At 46.5% G+C, this 26718-nt stretch overlaps 1 protein-coding gene and 3 non-coding genes across 4 annotated transcripts; 1 reads left to right on the top strand and 3 right to left on the bottom strand.

Annotated features, from left to right (window-relative positions):
* Window positions 1–15358: 15358 nt before the first annotated feature.
* On the top strand, window positions 15359–17110 carry LOC144141873 (uncharacterized). The gene has a single exon (XM_077673350.1). The coding sequence runs from the start codon at window positions 15359–15361 to the stop codon at window positions 17108–17110; it is 1752 nt and encodes a 583-aa protein (XP_077529476.1).
* Window positions 17111–19957: 2847 nt separating this feature from the next.
* Trnag-ucc (transfer RNA glycine (anticodon UCC)) lies at window positions 19958–20029 on the bottom strand. The gene has a single exon. It is a non-coding gene; the product is annotated as a tRNA-Gly (tRNA).
* A 3665-nt stretch (window positions 20030–23694) lies between these two features.
* Window positions 23695–23766, bottom strand: Trnag-ucc (transfer RNA glycine (anticodon UCC)). The gene has a single exon. It is a non-coding gene; the product is annotated as a tRNA-Gly (tRNA).
* Window positions 23767–25504: 1738 nt separating this feature from the next.
* Window positions 25505–25576, bottom strand: Trnag-ucc (transfer RNA glycine (anticodon UCC)). The gene has a single exon. It is a non-coding gene; the product is annotated as a tRNA-Gly (tRNA).
* Between the last annotated feature and the right edge of the window lie 1142 nt (window positions 25577–26718).

The following is a 26718-nucleotide window of genomic DNA, read 5'->3' as shown; positions in this document are numbered from 1 at the left end:
TCGGACAGAGGAAGTGCTCACTTTTTTACCACAGCTCCCAAATAAAATTGTGGCCGTTCTATTTACGCCAGGGTAACAAAATAAATATTCCAAACTTCCAAGTTTTCATTCAAGCTGAGTGTATCGGAAGTGCGTAATGCGCGTTTACTACCACATTTCTTAATGCGATACAGTTTTACTGCGTTACGTGGTTCCTACCGCGACCTTCAGCATAATCCAGCCGTCTTTCCAGCGGCATGCCCACTAGTGCCCAGAATTTCTGATATTTCTTCTTTAAAGGAGGCCCTACACGAAATTTGAAAAGTGAGATAACTACGTAAAAAGCTTTCTTGTTATATGGAGATAACCGCCTTGTGGTTCCAACCATAACTGTTCAGCATAAGATATTTTAAATCTATTTTAGTCTTTCTACGCTACAGAAAGCTCAGAACGGATACCCCACCGGCATCGGCATCAGCATGACGCCATCTGCGCCTGGCACCAAACTGCTGCTGTCAGGGCTCCCGTGACGTAGCAAAAACGTTGGCTGCTATTGGCGGCATCGGGTAATTCTGTAATTCTATAAACACCCTTCACCTGTTCACATTTCACATCTTGCCATGTTCTATACTGTGCCGCGCATGCGCAGAGAGTCGGTGCTGCCCACCGATAGCATGGCGCCACCCAAACCAAACAAGTTTAAAAGGTCTACACCACTGCGCTGCCCAAATTCATCGCGACAGATTTCGCATGCTGCTTCATTTCGTGCAAGTTAATATAGAAAGCTTACCTCTCTCGCCTTAGTGTTGGGCAGATGATGTCGGAGATTGGATACCTACGCTCGGAGAAGTCGTACACTGCGGATGAAATAATTACTCGATCTACACAGCGAAGTTGTTTATGGCTAGGATTTAGTAGACCGTCACTAGCGGCAGTTCAAGTTTAAACCAACAAGTGCGAGAGTATGAAAAAACAAAAAATAAAGCCTCTAGGGCTCCCATATTTTGATATCAGAGGGCTTGAATCGCTCTCAAAATAACTCTCCCCAGCAATGCATTTTTTATCCGTGAAGCGAGTCTAAAGCTACTCTGCAACACCTCCGATAAACGGTATCCTTCTTTTCTTTGCGTCTCGAAGCACTGCGAAAGGTATAATCATTGCCTGCACGGAGAGGCACTGGGTAATTTGCTTGTCGCAGCAAATATGCCGCCTGTTTCTTTTTTGTTTTTGTGGTTTTATTTTTGAAGTTTCTATCGAACGCGTTCATTGCGACCACTGAAGAGAATCTCGCCAATAACCGCTACACCGCTTTAATGGCGTAATTCCATCGGCCCAAGAATGCCATGACAGGAAAAGACAGAAAAATCTTTTGTACAATTCTCGAAGTTACCTGATGGGTACGAAGCAGTAATTTCTCGCTGAGGTACTTTGCGACCATTAATTTAAATAGTTGATGTGGTGGTTGACTATGTTCTGCAAGCATTTTACGATTTCAGAATAAGTTGGAAAAAAGCGTTGTAGGGTCCCTTTAATGGGGACCGGTGTAAGTTTTGTCTGTGCAAGGTGGCTTTCCCACATAGTGCGCAGCTCAGTGATGCATAGCCATCTCCGGAGGGAGTATAGTTACAGCCGCACTTTATACTCCGCTCTAAAGCACCGCCCCTTTCCCGAGTCCCGTATTCTCTCCACGCGAGGCGTCTCTCTCCGCCCCGGCATTTCGCAATGCAGCACGCTCTTCGGCGGCCACCTGTGCGGCCTACCAGATCCTGCGCCGCGGCTGGCGTTGCTGTGCTTCAATAAGACGTCATTTTCTCTACTCACCACTACGCGTGTCCCAAGTCTGTGAAATGGAGATGGCGCTGCTGTCTTTATAAGTCAACATTGCAAATACAAAATATAGCTAAATCCCAACATAGCAGATCCCACCAGAGGGCCCTCTTCGCTGGACTTTTCACGTCAGAGGGTGGAGGCTCTCTGATTTTGTTTACCATTGCGTTCAGTGGGAGTCACCAATGAACTGAAAATACGAGACCGGTGTAGTAGTATTTGTAGTAGTAACTTTATTTGAGCTCGAGGCGTTTTCAGACGCCAGACGGAGCGGTTCCCAGGTCGCGGGAACCGTATTGGGCCAGCAGCTCCTGGCCCCTGGCCGTCAGCGCGAGCTGGGTCGGCAGGGCGGGGCTGGACCGCAAGGTCTCCCATCGCTCGTGGAGTGGGGTAGGGGGGGTGGATGGAGGGTGGGGGGGTATAGGGGCCTTGAGTTCAGTGCACTCCGCCCGTATGTGTGCGAGCGTGCCGCTGTTTGTTTTACAGAATGGGCAGCGGTCCCCCTCGTGTTCAGGGTAAAATGTATGCAACAGGACGGGGTGGGCTAGTGACCCCGCCTGGATGCGCCTGAGTATTGTCTGTTGCTCCTTGGTCAGGGTGCGGTGGGGCTCGGGGAGGGTACGCCGCTCGTCTTTTTATTCGTTCGCAATTTCTTTATATGTGAGTGCCGGAGTTGGGGTGTCCGTGTCCTGCCCTGCCCGGAGGGTCATTGCTCGGGCGCGGTAGTCAGCGATGACGTTGCCGGCTACCTTTGTATGGGCAGACCGGTGCTTAGAGATGCTGGTAGGCTTGGCCGCGCGCAATAAAATGATGGGATTTTTTACTTGTAACTGGAAATAAAATGAGGGATTCTTCAAAGGGGACAATTGTGTAAGACATGTTCTAGTTGCATGGGGTTTTATATGTTAGGGGGCTTTATGGGTAGAAGCATTAGACTGTGCTGATGCTGCATGGAATGATTCGCTTATGCGCAGTGAGTTGTTCTAGTTGCATGGGGTTTTATATGTAAGGGGGCTTTATGGGTAGAAGCATTAGACTGTGCTGATGCTACTTGGAATGATTCGCTTATGCACAGTGAGTACGCAACACTATGGACAAGTGCTTTTGCGCTACACAATGATTCTGTGCCGATAGACAAATTTTGTTTCACATTTGACACCAACCCGCATTTTGATTTTTGAATGTTTTATGGGCCGCCGAAAGCCCCTGTACTCAGCACCGGGCGTATAGGCAAATTCACACGTACGCACTCCTCTATAGCGCAAAAAAGTCAACCGTAATAATCTTTCCACAATCTCGTTTCGTACCGCCGCACATAGGAACACTTGTCGCAGTCGTTTTTTGTTGGCATCAAAACAAAATCCTAAAAGTGCGGAGTTCAAAAGCCCAGAAATGGATTCGCCCTGTTGCATTTTGCACTGCGTTTTTATTTACGTCTCCTTTGTCCCATCAACAGACACAGACACACCAGAACAGGCACAGCAGCTGCTAATGATTCTTTCCGTATTACGGGCTCAATAAACAGCTGCGTCTTTTTTCCTGGCAGTAAACCAAATGCCCCTTTTTGGGTGGGTGCACGCAAGGATACACTACGGCTAAGCTTTATTGGAAGCCAGCCATAATTTAGTCCCAGTTTTCAACGACGTAACACTTTACTACCATGCAGATGACACTCTTCTGCGCCATTTTGTTCATTTTCAAAATAGTGACCGGTTCATTTGCGTACCTGATACTTCCACCTGCCTTTGGGAGATATACAGACCACGAAAAGGTAAGCCTTGCATCGCATACAATAAGAAAAGAATAATGATGGGAACCAGAGTTTTATGCAGTTCTGTTCGTCAACGTGTTTGAAGTACACTATTCGCAAATACAGGCTGTATGTTCAAGAAGTTGCTCGGAGATTTGATACACAAGAGCCGGTGGTTTTTCCGCCCTGCATTCCTATCAACAGCACCAAAGCTCGTCGAATGCCAATTTATTCCTTGCCTTCTTCCTCTTCCGCAGTGCAACGACGTCAACGTAAGCACGTTCCTCGTGTACAGCAACGTCCACGTTCAAGAAGTGCCGCAAAACGCACGCTGCGTGAAGTTCACTCGCGTGACACCAGTTGACAACGGCTTCGCCGACTACCGAATCACCTTTTCACCTACAGGGGATAAGTGAGTATAACGATCGAGCTTTCATGAGTTGGTGACGCGTGGTGCGGAACTCGAAAATCCGTGCTAGTATTGTGAAAAAGGCACGAAATGAAGGTAGGTAAATACATGTACAGAACGAATGGTAGTGTTGGTGACGTCCCTAACATAAGCATGCATGGACTTTACGAGGGAAGGTTGGGTAGAGACAAATACTTTGTTTTTTGACTCAGCCGATCCAGCCATCAGTGGCCGGGTTGAGTCGAAAGCCCAGTGGGGAGGTCCATTTGAACCGCAGGCAGGGGTGGATTGACTCGTACGTCGGGTTGACATGGCGGGCTCTAAGGAGCTGAACAGGTCCTTTTCTACGAACCCCGCCGGTCCGTACCCTGACGTTGATTTTTTTGAAGTACATGTGAACGCGCGAACGTCGATGTAAAAAGAACCTGTGAGTAGATTCAGCCCGCCCTCCGCGAGTATATGTATATTAGGGCTATAGCTGCTTAACATCGAATGCTAATCCGCTGGGCCAAAATGCCTTTCTGGTGCGTACTGACAACTGTAATGCAGCACTATACAAAGAGAGAGATATATATAGATAGAGGGGAGATAAAAGAAAAACAGTGCTCAAATGAGAAAACCTGGACCATCTTTTTTCAATTTTTGGTTGCACGACATACTCAGGTAGTGTTGAATTTGCATGACACATTGCGTAGCTAAATTAGGAGGGCACATCCTTGGTTGTTTCTACTAGTGTTACAACGATGCTCATGTGTTATAACGATTGCGCTAGTGTCGTGAGAAAATGTGACTGCGACGTGTTATTTTTATCTTCTAGGACCCTCCGGACCAAGTTAACGTCCTCTGTAGGCCAGGTGGTAAAAAACGTGCTGGAATCCGTTCCTCCAGAAGGTATGGTATACGTTTGTGAATACATGGCCGAAATGAAACTAGAGATTTATGCCTATCATGGTTGCATAAAGCCGGATATTTTCTAAGATTGTTTTTTATAGTTTTGCTGTTTCGTTTGGGGAAAGATTGCGTAACCTGATGAGGCCAAACCAATAAGGCCAAAAACCTTACCACGTTTCTACCTAACAGCCACCCTCCCATTAAATTACACTGTTCAAGTCCCCTATCACTGCAGTGAATCAGATTTTTGGTCTATTCTATGCATTCTAGTCGAACATTTTTTAGGAGTCTGGTGGTCATGACTAGCTACGTAAGCACATAAATTTGGGACATAGAACTTAAGTTCCTTATTTGGACTTCGCCACGATTACTGACATACGCTCATGCGCGAAGGAACATTCTTCAATATATTTCTCGCGACTACTTCGTAGGTAAGAAATATGACTCTAAGCCATATCCTCCTGGATGATCTAGTTAGGGCAAGACATGGCCAGAGCAAACCGCGACATTTGTAGGTCAAATGTAAATAATCAGCCCTGATCATAGCTCGACATTGGCCCGAACTCTCCTGACTACAACATGGTGTTACATTGCTACTATGCTTTAGCGACCCCCAAACGAAGGGATTTTCACAGTAAATATTGTAAAGAATTGATAAAGCAATTGTGGTGTTATTGCATAAGCACTCAGTAAAATTTCTTTGAGAACTCACGGAAAATGGATAGAGATTCTATTGAACCTCTGTGAACTATTTTTATAGAAATTCAAAAGAGATACTCTAGATAGATTCAATAAGCGAGTACTCGATAGAAAAAGTCATTTGAAACTCCTAATTTCAGAAGGAATGCGGTGGCGAAATCACTTTTCAAACCAGAAAGACGAACTTTATTGAGACGTAACCGTCATCATAATCAGACTGTCCACTCCCACTGCAGGGCAGATACCTCTTCGGATACTTTGAGAATTAATACTGAGCACTTATTAGATTATTTTGATGAAAATCAATAGACATTCACAATCATCAAGGAAACAATATTTGTAAGTGGTATATACTACGCGCATATTAAGTATACAAAGCTCTTTTTGGAACATGCTTCCTATGATGAGATCCGAAACCAAAATGTGTTGTTCTGTATTGAACGCCTCCTCAATAACCAAATATTTAGCTGAGTCCTGTCGCCATCCGTGTTGTTATTTTGCACTAAATACCTTGCAGGTAAGAATCCGAAGCCGTTTAGTGTTTTGTACACTGACTGCAGCATCTGTAAGATAACAAGTTTTCCTCATCCATCCAGAGGTAAGTACCTAGCACCCTACCACTCTTTTTAAAGAGAGAGCTTTCTTTGGCGGACCGATGGCCTCATGTCAGAAAACGAATGCATGTATCCATAGACCGCTTGGCCGACGGAAAAGCTCTGATAAGATTTCTGGACCCACGGAGCGTGCGTAAAAGCAGGCTTGCATTGAGTTAAAAGGGTTACTCAAAAATCACGAGAAGGATTTGTCCTTGACAAGACAATACACGCATCGATAACTAAGGAGTGCAGCAGTGTACATTTATCTCATAAACCACGTAACGGTATGCATTTTATTGTTCATAGATGTGTTTAATTAGTGCGCGAAAAATCGTCGCATGAGTTTGTTCTTCATTTGTGATTTCGGGTTTTGAAGGTTTGACGATTGTTTGGACGCACTTTTTAGCGAAGCTCCTGACGCAGTTCTGACGCAGATTTGATGGCGGAAAGCTTTCGCTCTTCTCTCTCAACTTTCTTCAGGAAGGGATTGTAAAGTTTTTTATAGTAGTTGCACACGCAGTTAACCTTATTACTTTTCATCTATACTTCCCAGCTGGGATTTATAATCCGGTAACTACCCTCCATCGAAGTTTACCTCTACCGAAAATGAGGCATAGGAAGAACAGTTACTTCTTGGCCGCTAAAAAAAGAAATACGGAGATTACACAACGGACAAGTTAAAGATTTTTTGCCTCCCACGAGAATTGTGATGTAAGGCACAGTGTTGCAAAAATTTGTAGTTTAAGTAGTGCAAAACCGTTCATGCTATATTCAAACATTGGTTATTCTGCTAGAAATCCGACGTATTATGAAGTGAACTGTTTTGCGAGATAAAATGAGATAAAACAAAAAAAAAATCCGCAGAGATTCAGATAATTGGCCAATATTGCATAGCATTTTTACACCGCTGGTCTTTATCAGAAGTTTCTTTTATACAGATGTGACTATAATTAGCCAATTACGTTGGGTTTATTTCGTTGTTTCAAAGTCTCCCTTTGTTTCTTTCAGCCGATCATGTACAGGTGCCGTCAGAAGTAATTGTAGCACGGGAACTGTGGCCGAACTGCATATGATCGCCGTGTAGCTACACCAGCTGTAAACAAGAGCAGCAGAGCACGCATGCGTGCCTACTGACGCCGATTGCCCTGCTATACTTCTTAAACCACTTTTATAATGGGGTTTCGAGCGCTCTTCGCAGCATACCGGTCTCAGCGTCGGCGCTGCTAGCAGACCCACCTAAAAATATTAGAAAAGAAAATTTTTCACTTCAGATTCTTGCGATTTCAAGACTTGTTCAGAAGCTCTTGTGCGCTGAAAATGTGTAAGCGACTCTGCTAGATACCACATCTGCTATCGGCGCCGTCGCTCGAAGAAGCGTTAAAATAAGTCGGTTGAGAAGTATAGGTGGGCTATAACCGACGGCAGGTGCGCATGCGCGTTCTGTTGCTTTTGTTTGCAGCCGTTGCAGCTACACGGCACCCCTACGCGGCTCGGTTACAGTTCCCGTGCTCCGATTACTTTTGACGGCATCTGTACACTTACCTCATTATACCGACTAAATGGCTCAAATCTCCCCTTATGTAATGTGTGAAAATGTAGGCGATATATGGAGGGTGCGTTTTACCGATTTCTTATTCGGGTCTCCGTCAAATATTTCTGGCTTTGTAAATTTGGTCAACGTTTTTTGAGGAAGGACAAATCTGTGATCTACATTTTTGATTTCGTAGCTTAACTTTCATTCTTTTTCGCTTTTTTTACTTTATATTGTTTACTTTCTAATGTGGTTCGACACCTCATTTCAACTTACGTGATTACAGCGGGTAATGTAGTTAACTCCGCCAAAAGTACATTTTTTGTGCGAAGCAGTGTATACAGTAGGGGCTCTGGAGGTATTCAAGAAAGAATGCTACACATAAAAACTGCAGAAAAATCCATTGCATGGCGTGAAAGCGCCCAGATTTAAGGACTAAACCTAGAATAAAATACATGCTTCTGCACATAAAAGTCGGAAATGGCGGTTAAAAGAGAACGTTCTTCGGAAGGCCCTACGGCGATTTATCCGATCTCACAAGCACACACGAAGTTCAATCGTTTGGATCCGTGCTGCGGGAAGGTTCTGCAAAAGTCGTAAATAATTGTCACATAGTTGCTTTTAAGAGTTGTAATACTCATGATATTCTATGCCGTAAAGGTTGCCGAAAACGCAAGCAACATGAGGTACAAGTAGAAAAAATAACCGACCTGTTTTTAGGCAAGAAGAAGGTACATAAAAATTTACTCACCGCAACAACATATTACTAGAATATAATAACTTGTATATATGGGCCCAATCACTGAAAACACTGCACATAACACCTCTAAGCTGTTATATAAAAGATCCAAACATGTTGTGCTGGAGATTAAATAGGTGGTGACTCGCGAAGAACGTAAAACAGCATATATTAATAAATTGAACATGTCGTTAGCAAAGAAGGGTCGTCACTAACACTGTTGTGCACGTTGTTATTAGTACTTTGTTCTGTATAACTTTCATTCATTCAAATTTCTTCATTTTACTTCTGCGCTCTTTTTTGACAAAAAGCATCAGTGCTGACATTTTGTGCAGATTTTAACGAACCGTAAAGAAAATGTGTAGAATTGCCCGGAATTTCTAAAACAAAACGTTTTTACTTCTTCACAGAAAACGCCTGTATGCTGTTCATCGCAGAGATGCACTTGCGAGAAGAAAGCCTCCACTGCCATTTCATCTTCGATCTTCTCTGTGGAGTTACCAAAAAGTACCACTACGCAAACGAAAGCTGCCTTACCAAAGTTGTGTAAAAGGGGGCATTTCGAAGATGAACCACTTTTAGAAGCCGGGGTGCTTTGAAGTATTTGAATGAAGATTGAAATTCAATGCGAAAAGCTGTTTGCCCAAAAAAAAAACACATAAGTACAATAACTCTACAATTTCTGATAGTTGGCGAAAAGAAATATTTATGCATGCTTGTTACGAGACCTTGTAAATGAATGCACTTTTTAAAAAATGTTTCCACGAGCGCCACATCTCTAAAATGTATCTGAAATAAAAGGAAATGGTTCTAAAGTAAATGCTTCGATTCCTGTGTTGTTGGTGGATGATATTATACAAGAACCACCAACCCCATGGTTAGAGTAAAGCAGTGGTACTTGGTACCAGTGCCTTTCGTGTTGGTTTCTTAAACAGAAATATAGCGATTGAAAGGTGAACTGTACATTACCTTTTTTTCAAAACTGAAAACAACAAGTTACAAACTTGCGTTTGCAGGTACGAGAGGAAAAATAGTCGGCCTGTCACGGAAACAAAAATAGAACTTCAGGGCAGATTTCATATCTAACTGGGCTACATATTCCGCAATATGAAACATCACCAGCTAGCCCCATTCAACGTCCTTAAGGGGTGATGCTCCCCGAAAACACTTTTTCGTTAATGCTATACCCATGGTCATGAAACTTTGGTCATAGATAAAGATCATTATTGCTGATTTCATATATATTCTTAGATTTCTTTAGCTTTATTATATTTTGTGTGAGACATACCACGGCAATAAAAATAGAACTTAGTGCCTGAACAACTATTCACTAGTCATGCAACATTGCGATCAGCAATAGAAAAAATTACGCCCACCTCCTCTCGCGGGAACCCTGGTGTGATGCGACGCTGAGCGGGGTTCAAGCGGAGAGCAACCGTCGACCGAAAGGCCGCCGGAGAGCGGCACACCGGTTAGACGGTATTCGTTGAAGAGTTTAGCGGTCAATTTCTTCGCTTGGCAACACTAGAAACGGCCACAGACATGGCCGATGCGCCACGGGCAGGGCGCACCCTGCGCAGCCTGGGCAACTGCGGCCGCACGCCGAAGAAAAAAAAAAGACACCGCCGTGCGTCATCTGCCCCGTTCCATTCAGATTCTAAACTGTGGCGCCAACAGAGATGTTATTAATCGCACTCACAGTGAACTCGACGCAATACTTTGTGTTCGGCGAAGAGTTCGTAACGTGAAACACAGTCATGCGTTTCACAGTCGTGCTTAACTGGACAAGTGCCGCCATCCCGCGGAGACCGGCGTAACGAGTGACGGCGCACTCACATGGTTGCACGGAGAAGAGGCGTGCCTGATCTGCGGGCCGTGCGCACAACGTCGCCTAGCAACAGACGCTTGGCCACAGATATGGCGGCGCACACTTGGTTGCCTGCATGCATTTCACGCAATTGAATACCGAGGATATGCGCAGCGCGCCCGAAGGAGAGGAGACCGCGGAGAGAGAGAGTAGTGCACATGCGCAGCACCGCGCGCAGCGCCGCCCACCGGTGGAGTGAGAGCACGCTGGGCCGCACACCCGCAGATGTTGAGAGAGAGTGTTCGCTCTCACCTGGGCACTCACCGGCGCCAGTGCGTCTGCCGCGGCTATGACGCAACAAAATCCAACACAATCCACTTTAATCCAATCCAATCCAAATCCGAGGCAAGTCAAGCCAATCCAATCCAATCGAATCCAATCCAATGCCCCTCGCGAGAGAGTGTTGGCTATCGGAGAGGGGAGGGGGTGAGCGGCGGAGAGCGCAGCTCGCGCGGCGAGGAGAATGGGGGAGGGGTGTGGACGGACAACAACAACGCCGTATGGAGGGACAAGGCGAGTGAATGAGATGCAGCCGCTTCTGAAAGAGAAAGTCCTCATGCACTTCCAACACACGGTTGATCAGCGGAGCTGTAACATTCGGCTGTTTCTTACCGGCGTGGTATTCCTCGTGGTCCATTAAATTATTTCCCATAATGCGTTGGGTTATTGTGGTATTTTTTCATTCCCGTTTCGGCTCGGGGCATGGCTGACCGTAAGCTGCCTGTCTTTCACCGCCTGCCGCCCTTGCCAGCCGCTAAACCTTGATGTGTACTCCACGCAGTAGCTCGCATGTGCACGTCTCTGCAGCGATAGAGAGAAGCTCGGCCACACCCTCTACCCTTGCGACTCCTCTCGAACATGGTTTCTTCGTGTTTGCTTATCGAATGTTCCGGAGGAGGTTTATGCACACACAGGACCACCAAATGTTTCTTCCCCCTCGCCATATAAAGCTTCACTTTAAAGTAAAAGCTTGTAAAAAGTACTCACATTCTTCGAAGCGAGCATTTAAATTTATGTTTTACGCAACGAAGCTACGCCAAGGTGACAATGGGCTTGGTAGTGGAGAGCCACGAAATACTATTGACTGCAAGAGTTTCAATAATGAGGGCCCCAATTTTTCAACCCGGGCGTTACCGCTTTTTTTTTGCCTGCTTTACAAAAACGATCGGTACTGCCAGCGTCAAGACCGTGCCCTTGTGCTCAGCTGCAAGCGCAATAGCCACTGCGCTTCCGCTGGATTTATTGATTGTGTGGTTTAACGCGCCGAAACACCACATGGCCTGTGAGACGCGCTGTAGTGGAGGGCTCCGGATTAATTTTGACCACCTGGGGATCTGTAGCGTGCGCCGAAATCTCGACACAGGAGCGTTTTCGGTTCTCGCCTCCGTCTGAACGGCAGCCACCGCTTTTGCCATTCAACCCGCGCTCTTGGGCGCAGCCGCACAACGCCTTAACCACTGAGCCTCCGCGTCAGATCGAATAATAAAGGACATCAAGATTTGAGTATAGATAAGTTATGCCCGTTATTTTTTTAGAGCAACCAGCAGTTGTAACACTTAAGGAACTCGAAGTAACTGTTTTGCCGTGTTCCTGTTTTTAGTTATAAATGATACACTGAAAACGAACCTTTGTGATTTTTAGGGATAGCACAGTAGCTCATAGCCGCAATCTCAAAGTAGCCTAGCCTAACTCACCTTAGGGTGGGGAGCCAGTGGGCTGGCTGCTTCATTATCAGAACATGGGGTAACAGCGCTCGTAACAGAACGTATACGAAGGTGACACAACTCAACTGCTGAGAACCATTCTCCGGTTTAGCGCGCCAACTTTCAATAAACGGCTGGAGTGCATTACACCACTCCCGTTCATTACATATTTTGCTATCTACTCTTATGCCTCAGCCGCCGCAGATATCCTTCCCCTCACCCTCGCCTTAGTCGTCTCGAAGCCACTACCCTCCGAAGGCTACAAACTAACTCTTACCCCCACCGTACACTCCTCCACAAAATATACCCTACCCAATACTACACGACCTGTGCCTACTGCCCATCCCCTGGCACCCTATACCACCTGGTATGGGAATGCGAGACATCCCCGTCTTTATCTCCAATCCCCAACCCTACTTACGAGCAGTGGGTGGACCGGCTGACCAGCTCAGACCTTGAGGCGTAACAAGAAGTCGTCGCTAGAGTCCGGGAAGCCAGTCAGGACCAGGGCATCCAGGACTAAGGATGCCCACCACAGGGCTGGTGCCCCTGCCATCTAGCACCAAATTTGCTCGTTTTTATTAAACGTTTATTTCTCTCTCTCTCTTATGCAATCTGTGCGTTTACAAAGCACTTGATATGTATGATGAAGTTATTTTGGATTTTTTGGGGTACGTTTCTTGTTCTCAGGAAGGAGGGGGGGGGGGGGAGCGTCAACCAGTTGGGGAAACTACGAGAAACACAAGGACGGCAAACAGCAGAATCTAAACCAACCACTTCGACTTTTAAAGGATGCAGTCTAATTATTTTTTCCACTTTTGAAAGTATGATAAACAAAGATGTTCATCAGCTTCCACTAAGGCAGTGTCATGACAACATATTTTGCTGAATTTCGTGCTGGTGCTGGCAACAAATTCAATTCGCGTCTACGAGCAAAAGTGTAGAAAGAAACGAATATAAAATAAAGAACCTAAGCTAGCAAAATAATTGGTTTTTTATAGCGCCATTTTCCAACTGGTCATTTAAACCACGGGAAAATTGTACACAAACTAATGGAAATAGATGTTTTAAAACATAGATACGGAGGAGGAAAAAAAATGACATAATGCGGACGCTTTCGTGCACCGCTTAATTGTTATGAGGCCAATTGAAGACGTGTTGTCAAGGTATAATTATTAGCCTCTCGTTGAACCATTGGGAAATACCTCTATTTACTGCTGTGCACTTATGTAAAAGTAATAAGTAGTGGTAGACAAAAAGAAGCAAAGAAGAATGATGCTGACTTTTCATGAACATTTTTTTTCTTACCTGTTGCCGCTTCTCGGCAGCTAGGCACCTGCTTTTGAAGGAGCCACTAAGTTGAGTGTATAGGGTTGAACCTATCGGTTCCACTTATATTATCTATTAGGGCAGCAAATCTGAGGTACACAAAAAGGAATGTTTAAAATTGCACTCAAGCTTACCTATCCGCTGTTAATCGTTTGAATAGCTAACGGTTGCGTATTTATGGATAATTGGGATTTCAGTCATAGCCAACATTAATTTCACGGCCTTATTCTTTCAGGAAATAAATTTGTATTTGAAAGTCCCATCGAATTACAATAATTAATTTAGCCCAGGCCAAACCCTTGTGGGTAGTGCCAAAACTTTGACGGCGTCATAATCGTCATCATGTGAGACTCTCCCCGTTAAGAGAGAGAGAAAACATTTTTATTGAGCTTTATGTGGCTCAGGGGGCGGTTGTGGCCGCTGGCTTGTGCCGGGCGGCGACATCGGCAGCTCTGGTGACCAAGGAGGTTTCTACCTCTATATCTGAGCTCCCTAGCGCCTCGAGCTCCCACTGCTCATCACAGGAAATTAGGAGAAAGGGATCTTTCGGGCACCCCCAGATGTGGGGAAGGGTAGCGAGAGCGCCACATGCAAGGCATTCTGGGGAAGGGTACAATGAAGGTTGTATTCGGTGAAGTATAGCGGGATTAGGGAACGTGTTCGTCTGAAGGAGACGCCACGTGTGTTCTTCCGAAATAGTAAGGTTGGCGTGAGCCGGGGGGTACCTACGGCGGTCGAGGCGGTAATGAGCGGCTATTTCTTTGTACGTAAGGAGTCTATCTCTGGCGGATCTGGCCCCGTGATAGGGTTCGAGGCTGGCTCCGGCTCGGATTGTGAGCCCTCGAGCCGTATTGTGGGCAGCCTCATTACCAGCGAGGCCAGCGTGCGCCGGAGTCCAGACAATTTCTACCGAGGAACGTCCTGCTTACATTCACCTCGATCATTTACGGAAGCCAAAATTCTCTGATTCGTGTAAATGCGAGGTAACGCTCAAATTATTATCATCATCATTTTATCTACGCATATCTGTTGAGACTTCGTCTGCTCAATGTGCTTTCTGCAAAGCTCAGGAAACCATGGAACACTTGCTGCTCCTAAATTGCCGCAGCTCTTCCTCGATATGACCCACACACCTTGCAAATACTTTTATTCGGCTTAATCTCCTGTTATTTAGTACAGTTCACCTTTTCCTGGGTGCTTCATTTATGGGAGTTTGCCACGGAGATGTTTTCCTCCCCTTTCATTCCTTTGTTGCGGCGACAGGTTGGCTGCCCCGCAAGATAGCTCTTTCTGTATCGATCATTTTTTGCTCAATTGTTCCAACATTTCCAAGACTTCCAAGGCGATTCCAAGACTTTTATTCTGACTTGATTTTCTTTTTAAAATAAAGCTGCCCCCCCCCCCCTCCCCCGCCCAAACTTTACAGACAGCTTCTTTGTCAATCCCCCACGTGGGTGTGTGCTATAATTCGAGGTTACCAACGAACCAAGTTTTCACTCTTTAATTGCGGATACCATTCCTTGTGTATTCCTTCCTTTCGTGTAATTTCTTGTGGGCCGTCGTACCCGTCACTACAATATTCAGGGAAAACCCCCTCACCTCCAGCGGTGGCCCTGTGGACCCCCGCCGCCCCCCTCCCCCCCTCGATGTCCTTTAGGCCTTCCTCCGCGAACCGGGAGCGAACGTGTATTTCTAAAACGCACTAATTTGTGGAGGAAGTACATATCGCCTTAAACAAAACCCCCACTCGTTTATTCCACTGGGCGCCGTTGACGTAGCCACGCCGTAGCCCCCGGGTGGCAGGTAACCCAAAACAGTCGCATCCAGAAAATCCCAAAACAACACCTCGTTAAGTGCCCTCTTCCTGGCCAATCCCTCTGAGTGGGTGTGGGCCACAGCTCTGGCACCAAATCAGACCATGTTCTCCCCCTTAGTGCGACGGTTTACAAAGAAAACCTTTTTGTTCCTCATCTGTCTCCTATCTGTCTACAAAGTCATCGTGTTAGAAGTGCGCTTTCTTAGACCCGTGCTAAGGAACATGACGCTGCATTCCAAGGGACACCTCCTGGAGACATTGGGCTGTTCCATGCCGCTGTACGACCCCCACCACTGGACCATCAAGAGGGCGTTCATCAAGGACGCACCGTACCAAAACGCCTGCGCCTCCCGCACACCCACGGTCCTCATCCAAAAACTGGACCGAGTAATTCTGGACACAGGGGCTCTGAGACGCGGCTACAATGTTTCCGAGCAAGAATTCAGCTGCCAATACCGCGAAGTGTTTCGAGACATCCACGCAACCGTTCCTGACGCCACCATTTCGTTCGGACAGGCAACGCCCCTCCACTTTAATAGGACATTGAACGGGGAGTTTGTGGAGGTATCGTGCCAGGCTAGCGGGAAGCCTCTTTTCACTGAACATTTCCTTATCCCTCGGCGACGCCACCCAGTCGACTTGAGACAACGCCAAATTCCTCGACGAAACAGCTCCTCATTGAGCGTCCTCATTCTGGGCATAGACTCGACGTCGCGTATGAACTTCCACCGTCACATGGAGGAGACACGTAGGTACCTAGCCGAGGAACTGAACGCCTTCGAGTTTGTTGGCTTGAACAAGGTCGGCGACAGTTCCTTCCCCAACCTGATGCCTTTGCTAACTGGCCTGTCCGCCGCTGAGGCCGAGAGTCTGTACACGCGGCTGGGCTCGTTCGACGATTTCCCGTTACTCTGGACTCCGTACAGGCGAAAAGGTTACAGGACGCTCTACCTAGAAGAGATGCCGCACTACAGCCTGTTCACGTACCCGAACTTTACCGGATTCCTGAGTGCCCCACCGGCTGACTACTATCCCGTCCCTGTTCTACGGCTGCTGGACGGAAACGGCGATGATAGATACTGCGCCGGCTCTCGCTTGAAGACGGCAGTGTTCATCGATTACCTAAAGGACGTGCTAAAGTATAACCGCGGCAGATCAATGTTCTCCTTCGTATGGCTGTCCGACCTGACGCACAATCACATGAAGGGACTAAAGATACTGGATGCAATGCTCGCGTCCTTCCTTCGGGAACTTTACACTTCCGGCGTCCTAAACGATACGGCGCTTCTGTTCCTGAGCGACCACGGTCCCCGCATCGGTCCTTACAGGATGGCCGAGATCGGTCGCTACGAAGACAAGAATCCTTTCTGTTTTTTGGCGCTGCCAGAACGATTTCTAGCGGCCCACCCGAAAGCTGCCACTCAACTGCAGGTCAACCAGCGTCGCCTGATCACCCATTACGATCTCCACGCGACGCTGCTCTCCCTGTCCGGCCTGCCCGATCTCCATTCTTTGCCTACCGACAAGGGCCTAAACTTGTTCGGTAGAATCCCGTCGGAGAGGACCTGCGCGGACGCGTTTATTGGACACGAGTTCTGCGCATGCCTGGACGCGAGGGAAAAGCTCGACAGTTCCAAGGTGTCCCTGTCGTTCAGCCGGTATGCCGTCGCCTACATAAATGCGCTCGCGCAGTTAAACTTCCCGGGAAAGTGCGTCAAATGGGAGCTTGACGCCGTCAATGAGGCATCTGTCCTTGGTGGTCGGGTGGCGGGAAAAGTCGTGCTCCGAGTCGTGATCACCACGGTGCCGATGGCACACTTCGAGGTTTACGGTGTCCTGCTCAACGAGTCCTCGTGGGAGAAACGTGTGGACTTGGTGCAGCGGCTGGACAGATACAGCAACCAGACGAAGTGCTTGCCGAACAGTAGGTTGCAGAAGATTTGCATGTGCAGAGAGGAGCTGCAGAAAGCGTGATCGGCGCTCTGCTTTTCTTTTTTGCGTATACCCCTTTTCAAGAGAATATTCGTTTCTATTTAGCGGACTTCGCGTTCGTTTTGTATAACTTTCGGAGTTAATAAAGAGATGCAGATTCTGGCTTGCAGCTTATCCTCTACGGAACAACGAACTTCGTAGTGCAAACATGGGTCGAAAAACAAACGCGCACATTGCTTTTTACAGATTAATGTTCGGCCTCCTGCCCTTCAGAGCTGCTTCGTTTAGCCGATATTGAGCTAATCAGTCCACTGTCGCTTGTACATTCATATCACCAAGATACGCTGGACTGTAAATGCTTGTGAGACACAACGCAGAAAAAATATCTGAGAAAACGGAAAATTGGGCCTAGTGGTTCGAGCTTAACCGTACAAGGTGGGAAGTTGGCAGAGTTGATATCGAGCATAAGACTTGATTAAAGCATAACTGGATAGTGTAAAAATTTGGGCAAGTTGGTATCGAGCATAGTGAGTCAATATTACTGTAGCTTAACCGGACGGAGGCAGAAACTTGTGCTAATTGGTGCAAACAGTGCCGTTCTGCGGCGTTCTTTGCACTGCCCGGCACCCTATAGCTGACATGTTTTCACGTCGCTCTGCTGGCATTTCCTACTGGGCGTTACATCATCCGAAGGGCAGCGGAATGCTATACAGTGGTGCTCATTATATTGCCTCTCGCAGCTATCACTCTCGACTTAACCCGCCGCTGTTTGACTAGTAGAAACTATGCGCGCGATCAGAAACGCGTGTTGTTGCGCTCCTTACGGCATCCTTTAGCGATAAAACGCATTGATGGCTTGCTCGTGACATCCCTACCGCTTTTTTGGGGGGGCACTGCTCAGAGCTTTATCAACCCTGTTCAAGATATGAGCAGCAGATAATGGTACCGATTTCCATCGCGCTCGCATGTACTAACTAGGCAGCTATAGTGTCCTCATTAAAAGTATCATGAAGCGACGAGAAAACATGCGTAAAGCATATAGGAACTCACCTCGCTTCTGAGGCTGTTTTTTTTCTTTATTGATTTAGGGTTTAACGCACCGATGCACCGAAGGCGATGAGGCGCGCCGTAGTGGAGGGCTTTGGATTTATTTCGACCAACTGGGGATCTCTAACGTGCACCGAAATCTCGTACACATCGGCGTTTTTGCTTTTCGCCTCCATCAGAAAAGCGGCCTCCGCGGCCGGAAATCGAACCCGTGTTGTTGTGCTCAGCAACACAATTCCTTAGCCACTGAGTCACCACGGCGGGTGAAAGTGAAAAAGAGATGCAACCACAGTGTATAAAAAAAAATTGCTTTGAATTTTTTCGTGCCAAAAGAAAAAGAAAACGTAGGCGAAGAAAAAGCCTTAAATGCGTTCTAGCAATAAAGCAGTTGTTAATGATAATGGCCAAATTCTGCCTTGAAAGCACGTAGAAAGACTCCCGTAAAACGAGAATTTTTTTGTCCTTTAGGCTCGAGCATAATCAACGCTGGGTCCCTGGTCAATCCCCAGGGTAGGTACGTACCAACCAGTTCAAGGCAACCACCACCACCATCATCAATTGGAACAAAAAAAAATTGGCCGCGTATCTGCTTCTTTCGTTGCAAATGTCGTCAAAAGACGATAGTCTTTATTGACTTTTGCCAAGTAAATGCCTCCCTTCGCTTTCCCGCTCACCTCTCATGTTGTTCCTCTTGCGTCGCGCTAGTCCCAAGGTAAAGGCGCCAAAGGTTTGCTTAAATCATTTTAAATTTCCCGCGTTCCACTGCTCCAAACCGGGTGTCTCGATGCCATGGTCGTACGGAGAAGACGCGCGTGAATCAAGGCGCCCTACTTCAACGTTTATAGAACCGCGTTTCCCTACCCCACGTGCGTTGCAAGCAGAACGTGGAACCTACCTAGTGGAACCTTTCGTAACTGTTGCCGGTTGATTTCTTAAAATGGCGCCAGAAGCTGTAGTGGCGCGGGCGACAGCAGGCGACGGCGGAGTGAATTCTTTTTCTGCAGTTGATGAAGTATTTAATTTCGCAAAAGTCAAGCATGTTTGATTTTTTCATAAAGGAACACTGCAAATATCACTTCTGTATTGATTTGTTGTCTCATATTTGCGTAATGTCTTGTTCTTATTCGACAATGTTGACAAGTATGAACATTACACCGGACATAGACGGGTAGATTTAGCTGTGACTATATAAGACTATTGCGCAGGCGTTGTTTTGCTTTGGCCGGGTGGCTGAATCGAGTCACAGACAGAAAAACGGACAGACATACAGACAGACCAACATATCTGGGTTTAAGTAGCCCAAGAAAGACTATCGTCTTTAAAACTCCCACAGCTGGTTAAACTGCAATATATGACTATCTACCTTTGGCCATGGGGCCATCTAGCCACATTTAGCTGGTTTAGAAGTGCTTGGCCCCGAATGTATACAGACCATCAGCTATAAAGGTTTCCCTAGCTAGGCGCAAGTGGTACAGGCTCCGATACTCCAGTTTGTTAAAGAAAGGTTTTCGTGCCTAAAGCAGTAATTTTCGCAACAGCAAAAGCTCAATAAATTGGTAGTAACACGATCCATTGCGCGATACTTATATACTTACGACCTACATACATCAATGAAAAGAGGTTGTCTGATTATAATGTTGATGACCTGGTTATTGAAACGTATTTCTTGAATAAGCGCAGTTACTGATTCTACGGAACATATAATTGTAAGTTCGTTGAAAGCTGCCAACAAAGCGTTGTTAAAATCACTATAAAGTCCCAAGGAGAACAACCAACGACTAACCCGGTTCGTTAGCCATGTAAAATTTTAATGTAGCTGCGGTAAGTACAAAAAGAAAACGATGCGTCGCCCGGGAATCGAACCCGGGTCAACTGCTTGGAAGGCAGCTATGCTAACCACTATACCACCGACGCCGACGGTCAAGGACTGTTTCGCAGCGCATCTCGTCGCATACGCCAAAGGCCTGTGGTCTGCGCTTGAGAGGGCGCCGTATATGCGAGGAGAAGTGAAAAATAGGTCGGCGCGCACGCATGGAGCAAAATAAGAGCAGCACGCGTGGTGTGCGCAGGCGACCAGCTGTGCTTTGGGTCAGTTCTGTTGCTGCCGTCCGTAGTGTTCGGACGCGATTCTCCGGCTCTCGTCGAGAACTTCGCACACTCTGGCCCATCTACCCTGACTTTGGATCCTGTGCTGTGAGCGCCCAGTTGTGTGATGTCGCCGAGAAGGATTTCGCTCACTCCGCGCAATATACCCGCCTGCTTGTTCCCTGCTCATCAAGCTCGGCTCGTCGACGGTGTCTTCGCATTTGTTCCCTGCTGCAACTCGGCCGCTGCATTTTTTCCCGCACGTTGCAGGATACCACCTACAGTGTTTGAAGTGTGTTTGAAGTGCTTGAAGTGTGAAGCCTACCGCACCTTACTCAGGCTGCCGATGGAAGTCGGCAAATCGGGCATCCTCTGCCCACCGTTTCCCCCTAATGAATGCCTACGTTTATTTAGTATTTCTATTTGAAAATTTCGAATTACGTTATATTGTATATTTGTTTCCGGTTATAGTTTGTTTTATTTATAGTGTTGTCATATAATTTATAAAATTATTTATTTCTGTTTAATTCTTGGCTTCCCTAGGGCTTCGATGAGACTGCTGTCCTCAAAAGAGACACAGGTTCTTTCACGCTACGTTACTTTACTGCTTTTCGTAATAAAATCCTTATTATAACAACCACCAGCTGCGCTAAAGACATACTTTAGTTACCTTATTGGCAGCTACCACATTAGACCGGGGAACGTTGGCGACGAGGGAAGTAGGGCAGGGCACACTCCACCGACCACTTTTATTTTATTGCCACATAGTCTAAATGAGCCAGGTTGGTCCTGAAATGTTTATCCTTAAGTTTCGCTTTATATGCGTGGCAGCATAACGTGCAGATGATAAAAAATACTAAGCAAACACCACACGTTCAACTAGCGTTAAAAGTTTCGGGGCGCCATTTCCAAAATTGAAGTCAATTTCTCTGTGGCCAGATGAAATTGCCTCCACAAGCAAATCATCCCACTTCGAGCATCTTTACCACGCGAATAGCGGGAGCTTGGCCAGGCGCCAGAGAAGTCCACTGGGATTTTCTAAATCGCGTCCCGGAAACGTTTGACGCCGGGTGTATATATGTTAAACATGCCACGAAGACGAAACACGAGTTTCTTCGGTTAAACAGACTTTCATCTCCCGATAGCAACGATACTAATCCTATCGTATACATCAGTATACTCACAAATCTAGATGGGCATAAATGTCTGGTCAGAAACATCCGAAGGGAATTCAAAGCTGTGCGAAACACTGGGAAATATCTACCCTCTTCCACGCAATGTAGCCATGTGCAAGGCGATGCTCAATGGATAACAACTGAAACATTACGTATTCAACTTCTACCGAGACATGGGAGGCGACATTGGCCAGCTGGTCACTGCAAGATCACCGTGAGCTGATGAATGCGCAAAAAACGGTTAGGCTGCGTCTGGGGCCCTGTACATCGTTTTGCGTCCCCCCCGTGAGCTCCGTACCATCTGTTTATCCCTTTTTCTAAGCTCAAACTATACCTTACTCAACTACAGTCTTGTGTCTGTATGTTTATATCCAAGCAAGAACATAAAAACAAAAGAGTTCAGTCCGGCCCTGACGATAACTAAACGCTGACACTGTCGCCTTCTCGCTCGAACTTACCACCACCATGCAGCTGTAACCTTTCACGCCCAAATCTTAAGCCACATGACAAGCGTAGGCAGACTCTCTGCCTTTCTTTTCGCGAGGCGATTAAAAATGGTTGCGGCTAGTCTTGGAAGTAAATTTCGACCGCTTTAAACGAAGCATCCCTTCTAACAAGCTCAGTTTTCTGCCCCGTGATCTTGGTTATAGTGAGGGTTTACTGTCTGTTTCCTAGCCCGCAGTCATATTATCTTCGCTACGTACTTTCCGAACTGTTATTTTACGTATACCACAAAGTTGGTGTTTTTTTTGTATTATTACAAACTTACTCATAATTGATCAGATCCTCATAGTTGTGCGGCGAGGACGTTTGTGGCGAGAGCTTCTGCAACCTTCCGTAGATTGAGGCCGTTTTCTGTGTCCCAGTATCTAAGCATGTCGGAAAGCTTCTGAGCGTTTTAAAGGGGATATACGGCAGCTGCCACTTCACACGTTACACTTTACAATATACACGTTCTGTTCGCGCTACATTCTCTTCCCACGCTTGCGCAAGCACGGCATTTACTTCGCGACACCAGTGCTGTCTACTGATTGGCTTAGAACTCCCGTTCTATTCTGCTGAACACTTGCTACAAACGCGTTGTTCAACGTTAATAGACTAAGAGATTTAGCAGGTTTTAGCGCGACTGTTCTGGGTTCAAGCGCAGCATTGAGGTTTTCCCCAAAGATATGTGATTTTGTTACTGCAGGATGCTCCTTCAGCTCAATTCTGAATATTGTTTTCATAAATAGGGGTGGTTTGGTATCTTTTAGGTCAGTTTGGGGGGATGGGCGCAGCATACCAAAGTGTTCTGTTGTCGTTCTGCATCGTATACCGGAAGTGGTGGGAATGTTCCTGTCTCAGAACGAAATATCGCTTGGTTCGCCGCATCTCTGCATCGTGACGTGCTGATACACTTAACTGTACACCTGGGTGTCGGCACAGCTGGATCAACGCAGAAAAATTTCCAGCGAGTTGCCGTTTCTCCGCGCACAAGTAAACAACGCTTCCGAGATCTTCCGGTCTATTTTCGTTGGACGTCTGAGGCCAGCTGCGTCCGTTGTTTAGGTACACTGTTCTGCGACGCACTAAGCTTCGCTTGCAATGAGTAGGCATTGTTCCGGGAAACGCTACGTTTTCAGACAAAAAAAAATTTAGGGATTAGAGAAGGCATCGTTTCAGTGAAGCTGCGGTATTGCCGCCATTTGGGCTTTAACATGCAACATTCCGTATTATGCTAAGTTAGCCTGTTCAGGTATTTACTTTTCTTTATTTTACTTTTAACGCACTTCCCATTCTTGAATACCGTACAGTTCAAGATACATTAACCAAGCGCATTATTTTGTGTGTGATGCCACACAATCTGAGGCACGTATAACCTGCTTGGGTGCCTGCCATTCGGATGAGTTCATGGTTCCGGGTTCTCCTGCGCACTGAGCTTTCGCGAGCGAAATTGATTTTCATATCAGGGAATACCGAAATTAACGCCGCAGTTTCTACCGGAGCAGAGCACTTGATCGACACGGCTGCACTGATTGTTTTTGTTTTAAGGACAAAGCCTCGAGCGGCCCACTATACACCGTTATGGCTAAGACGTCGTGCTTTGAAGCCCAAGGACGCGGGTACGGTGACGGCCGCGGTGGCGGCTGTTCTGATGGAGGCCAATAGCGAAAAATTGCGTGTATTTTAATTTCAGCGCACGTTAAAGAGCCCCACATGGTCGAAATTGATCCGGAGACCCCTACACTACGGCTCGCCTTACAGCTGAGCGTTAGCTTCGCACGCAAAACCCGCATATTTGTTTAATTACTAAACAAGAACGAAAAAATAACAAAAGCGTGCGCCGGCCGGGAATCGAACCCGGGTCAACTGCTTGGAAGGCAGCTATGCTAACCACTATACCACCGACGCCGCGGTCCCGTCATTTCCCGGAGCGCATCTTGTATGGAGTATCTTTGGCGTGTCCATCTGTTGAGAGGAGGGCGCTAGAAGGAAGCTACGGAAATAGGTCAGTGGTCGGCACGCGCGGAACCAGCTCTGCAGGAATTTAAACACTGCTAGAAGGAGCCAGTGATGCTTGGAAAACGTGGAGGCAGAACAAGGCAGGAATCCTAGAAGTCGCAAAGGCACCTGGAACTGGTAGGATAGGCACGCATGCTGTCGCGCGCAAAACATTTGTGATGAGTCTGGTGCCGCTATAGGCAGTTCGGGACAAATACAGGATTGTACATCTGTATTTTCATCTGCGCGGTCTTTGTTCTGCCTTACATATCGCGTGCTTTCGCATAAACGTTCTGATCTCTATCTGCCCTGTATGCATTTCAGCTGTTAGTGAGTTTCGGCTCAAATTAAAGCAGCAGGGCTTGTTTATACACTTGAGTACAAATAAAGTTTGTAATGTGAAACTTCCAATATGGCGATTACTGTCAAGGTTTGGAACTATCAACGTTGGCAGTTTGGAACGTCGCATTCAAGCAAAATGTTGCAAGAATGAAAATATGGATGCCTTGCAGGTGAACTAGCAAAAGGCAGATTTAATATTGACTGAAGAACATGTTTAGTGTGTATATAGCACAAAAAGCATGCTCCCCTCTTTTTAACAAGAACGATAGTTGAACGCAAAGTTTTTTCGCGAGGGATTCCTTTGTTGGCACATGAGTGTGTACTTTCATTCCCAGACGATTGACTTGGACTAGTTCAGGTTTGACTAACTCGCACGCAGTTTAGACTTTGGTCGCAGTGAACTGACCCTTCGCAATTTGATTTCGCTCGAAGAAGTCTTCGCATTCATCCAGTGTCGTTGTTACATGCAGGAGTGCATGACTGCTCTCTGTTATTTTGCACGTACACGCACCACTCTCACATTCAAAAGTGCTTCGAGTGTGTGGTAATGCCGCAATCGGATAGACGTCAGCTTCATATCGCGAGGGAAGCAGGTGCGATTACGGCCATGGGATGCGCGTTTTTCACTCACTTTATCCTCGATCATAATCGTAAGAGAACGTTGGCTGTCCTGCAGTGTGTGTTCGACGCGACATACGCCATGAGAGATGCACACAAAGCTTCTTTTTAAAACAGGGCAAAGTCATCTTACTGTGCACAATGATGCTGTAGTTCTTAGAAAACGATATGGTCTTTTTTTTCTCCCAAAACCATATGGCATGTAGGTTGAAAGACGCGCAAATACTCAGCCCCGTTATGCAAGGACACAAGGAAAAAAACAGCGCGAGTTTTTTCGGACACATCACAGTGAATTGCAGCTGTGAACCCGAGCCAGCTTATATCCGTGTGGCAGCCAGCATCACGTTTACCATCTGAGAAAGCGTGCGCCTGACTTCATTCACATCATACGTCGGCAAGCTTCTAAACTCGATACCAGTGCGTTATGAATTGTCTACATTGTGTGGCACGAAGAATACCTGTCAGTGGTGAAGTTTGTACTGATTCATTGTTCTCTATTCGCGCGAAAACGACACCGTGCATCTTATGTCCTTTTTTTTTCTTCTTTTGTCGTTTTGGCTCTCTTATGATCTCAAGCAAGTCGCGCGAACTCCACATAAACAAGGGGAAATGGAAGCGAAATCCTGGCGCGCATTTTCTACATCCAGTCACAGAATGAAATCCTAACCACCGAGAAGAAAAAGAAGCATGCGTCGGCCGGGAATCGAACCCGGGTCAACTGCTTGGAAGGCAGCTATGCTAACCACTATACCACCGACGCCGACGAATGCGGTGCTTACCAGGACTCGTCTTGTAAGGAGTATTTTTGGCGTGCCCATCTGTGAAGGGGAGGGCGCCGAGATAAAAGCTGGAGAAATGGGTCAGCGGTCACCACGCTCCAAACGAATGCTGCCGAAAGACCAGCGATGCCGCGGGAGTCAATGATGTTTGGAAGGTGGGATGGCTGAACAAGGGTGGAACCGCAGAAGTCAGAATCTAAGTGGGAAGGAATGAGTAGAGTGAAATTGGTGCCGCAACCAAGATGAGGCTAAAATTAAAATGGAAGATGGCCCCCAGCGGAGGTGTGGCTTTCCAAGAGAATTTAGGACCAACTGCGCCTGGTTCATACCCCGCGTAGCTGCGAGGATATTTAGTGCCAGGTTTATTCTGCCATACCGGTTTTAAGACACCAACTTAAGTGCACTTGGTGTGCTGTAGGGCTGGGTTTTGGAATAATTTAGACCACCACGATTACATTTTGTGATAGCACGTGCAATGTAAAATGATTTACACCTTTTCGGTCTATCAATAACACCCTTACACATCTCATTTAAAGGTGTAACCAACGATGAGACACCCTCTAAAAGGGTGTGTTATAGTGTTTCCCCTAGTGTATATGGCTATTATATTCGACAAAACAAACGTTGGTTGGTGTTTTATTTTGTTTTTTGCATCCTGTAATGGGTAAGTTATAAAAAGTACAAATTCTCCTTGAGGGTGTAAATTATTTTACAGCGTATCCGACTAGCACGTTACTACATAAGCAGCATCCTTTTAACACATCCATAGATTTTACGGCGCGTTCTCAAGCAACGAACCTAACCAAATAGCAGCCCTGTGTGATTTTACCGCTTCAGGCTTGCATGCACAGGTTTAAGTCTATACGTTGCAAGTTTATCCTTTGCTCTTTCAATAAGGACAAGATCTTTCATCAGAAGTTCGCATAGTCTATAACATGTGTCTGCCTTTCGAGCGATAGTTTTGGGTGTTTTCGCCACTGACGATTTATTCAACGGAGGGAACAATTGATCGCCAAGTTTAATTGCACCAGGGAGTCCAGATGTTCCGCGTCGCTCAAAAAAAAAAAAAAAAACAGGGAGAATAAACATTTAAAGAGCAAACGGCGGTGGTTGAGCCGTCACT

This window comes from Haemaphysalis longicornis, unplaced genomic scaffold (genome assembly GCF_048455015.1).
Source record: "Haemaphysalis longicornis isolate Haplotype H1 unplaced genomic scaffold, Haemaphysalis longicornis Haplotype H1 scaffold_6, whole genome shotgun sequence".
Lineage (NCBI taxonomy): Eukaryota > Metazoa > Arthropoda > Arachnida > Ixodida > Ixodidae > Haemaphysalis > Haemaphysalis longicornis.
The sequence above is the reverse complement of the archived record's forward strand: the minus strand, read 5'-3'. Positions and strand labels throughout refer to the sequence as shown.

Excerpts from the sequence above, each read along its gene's own strand:
- LOC144141873 (XM_077673350.1), top strand. The coding sequence starts at position 15,359 with ATGACGCTGCATTCCAAGGGACACCTCCTGGAGACATTGGGCTGTTCC.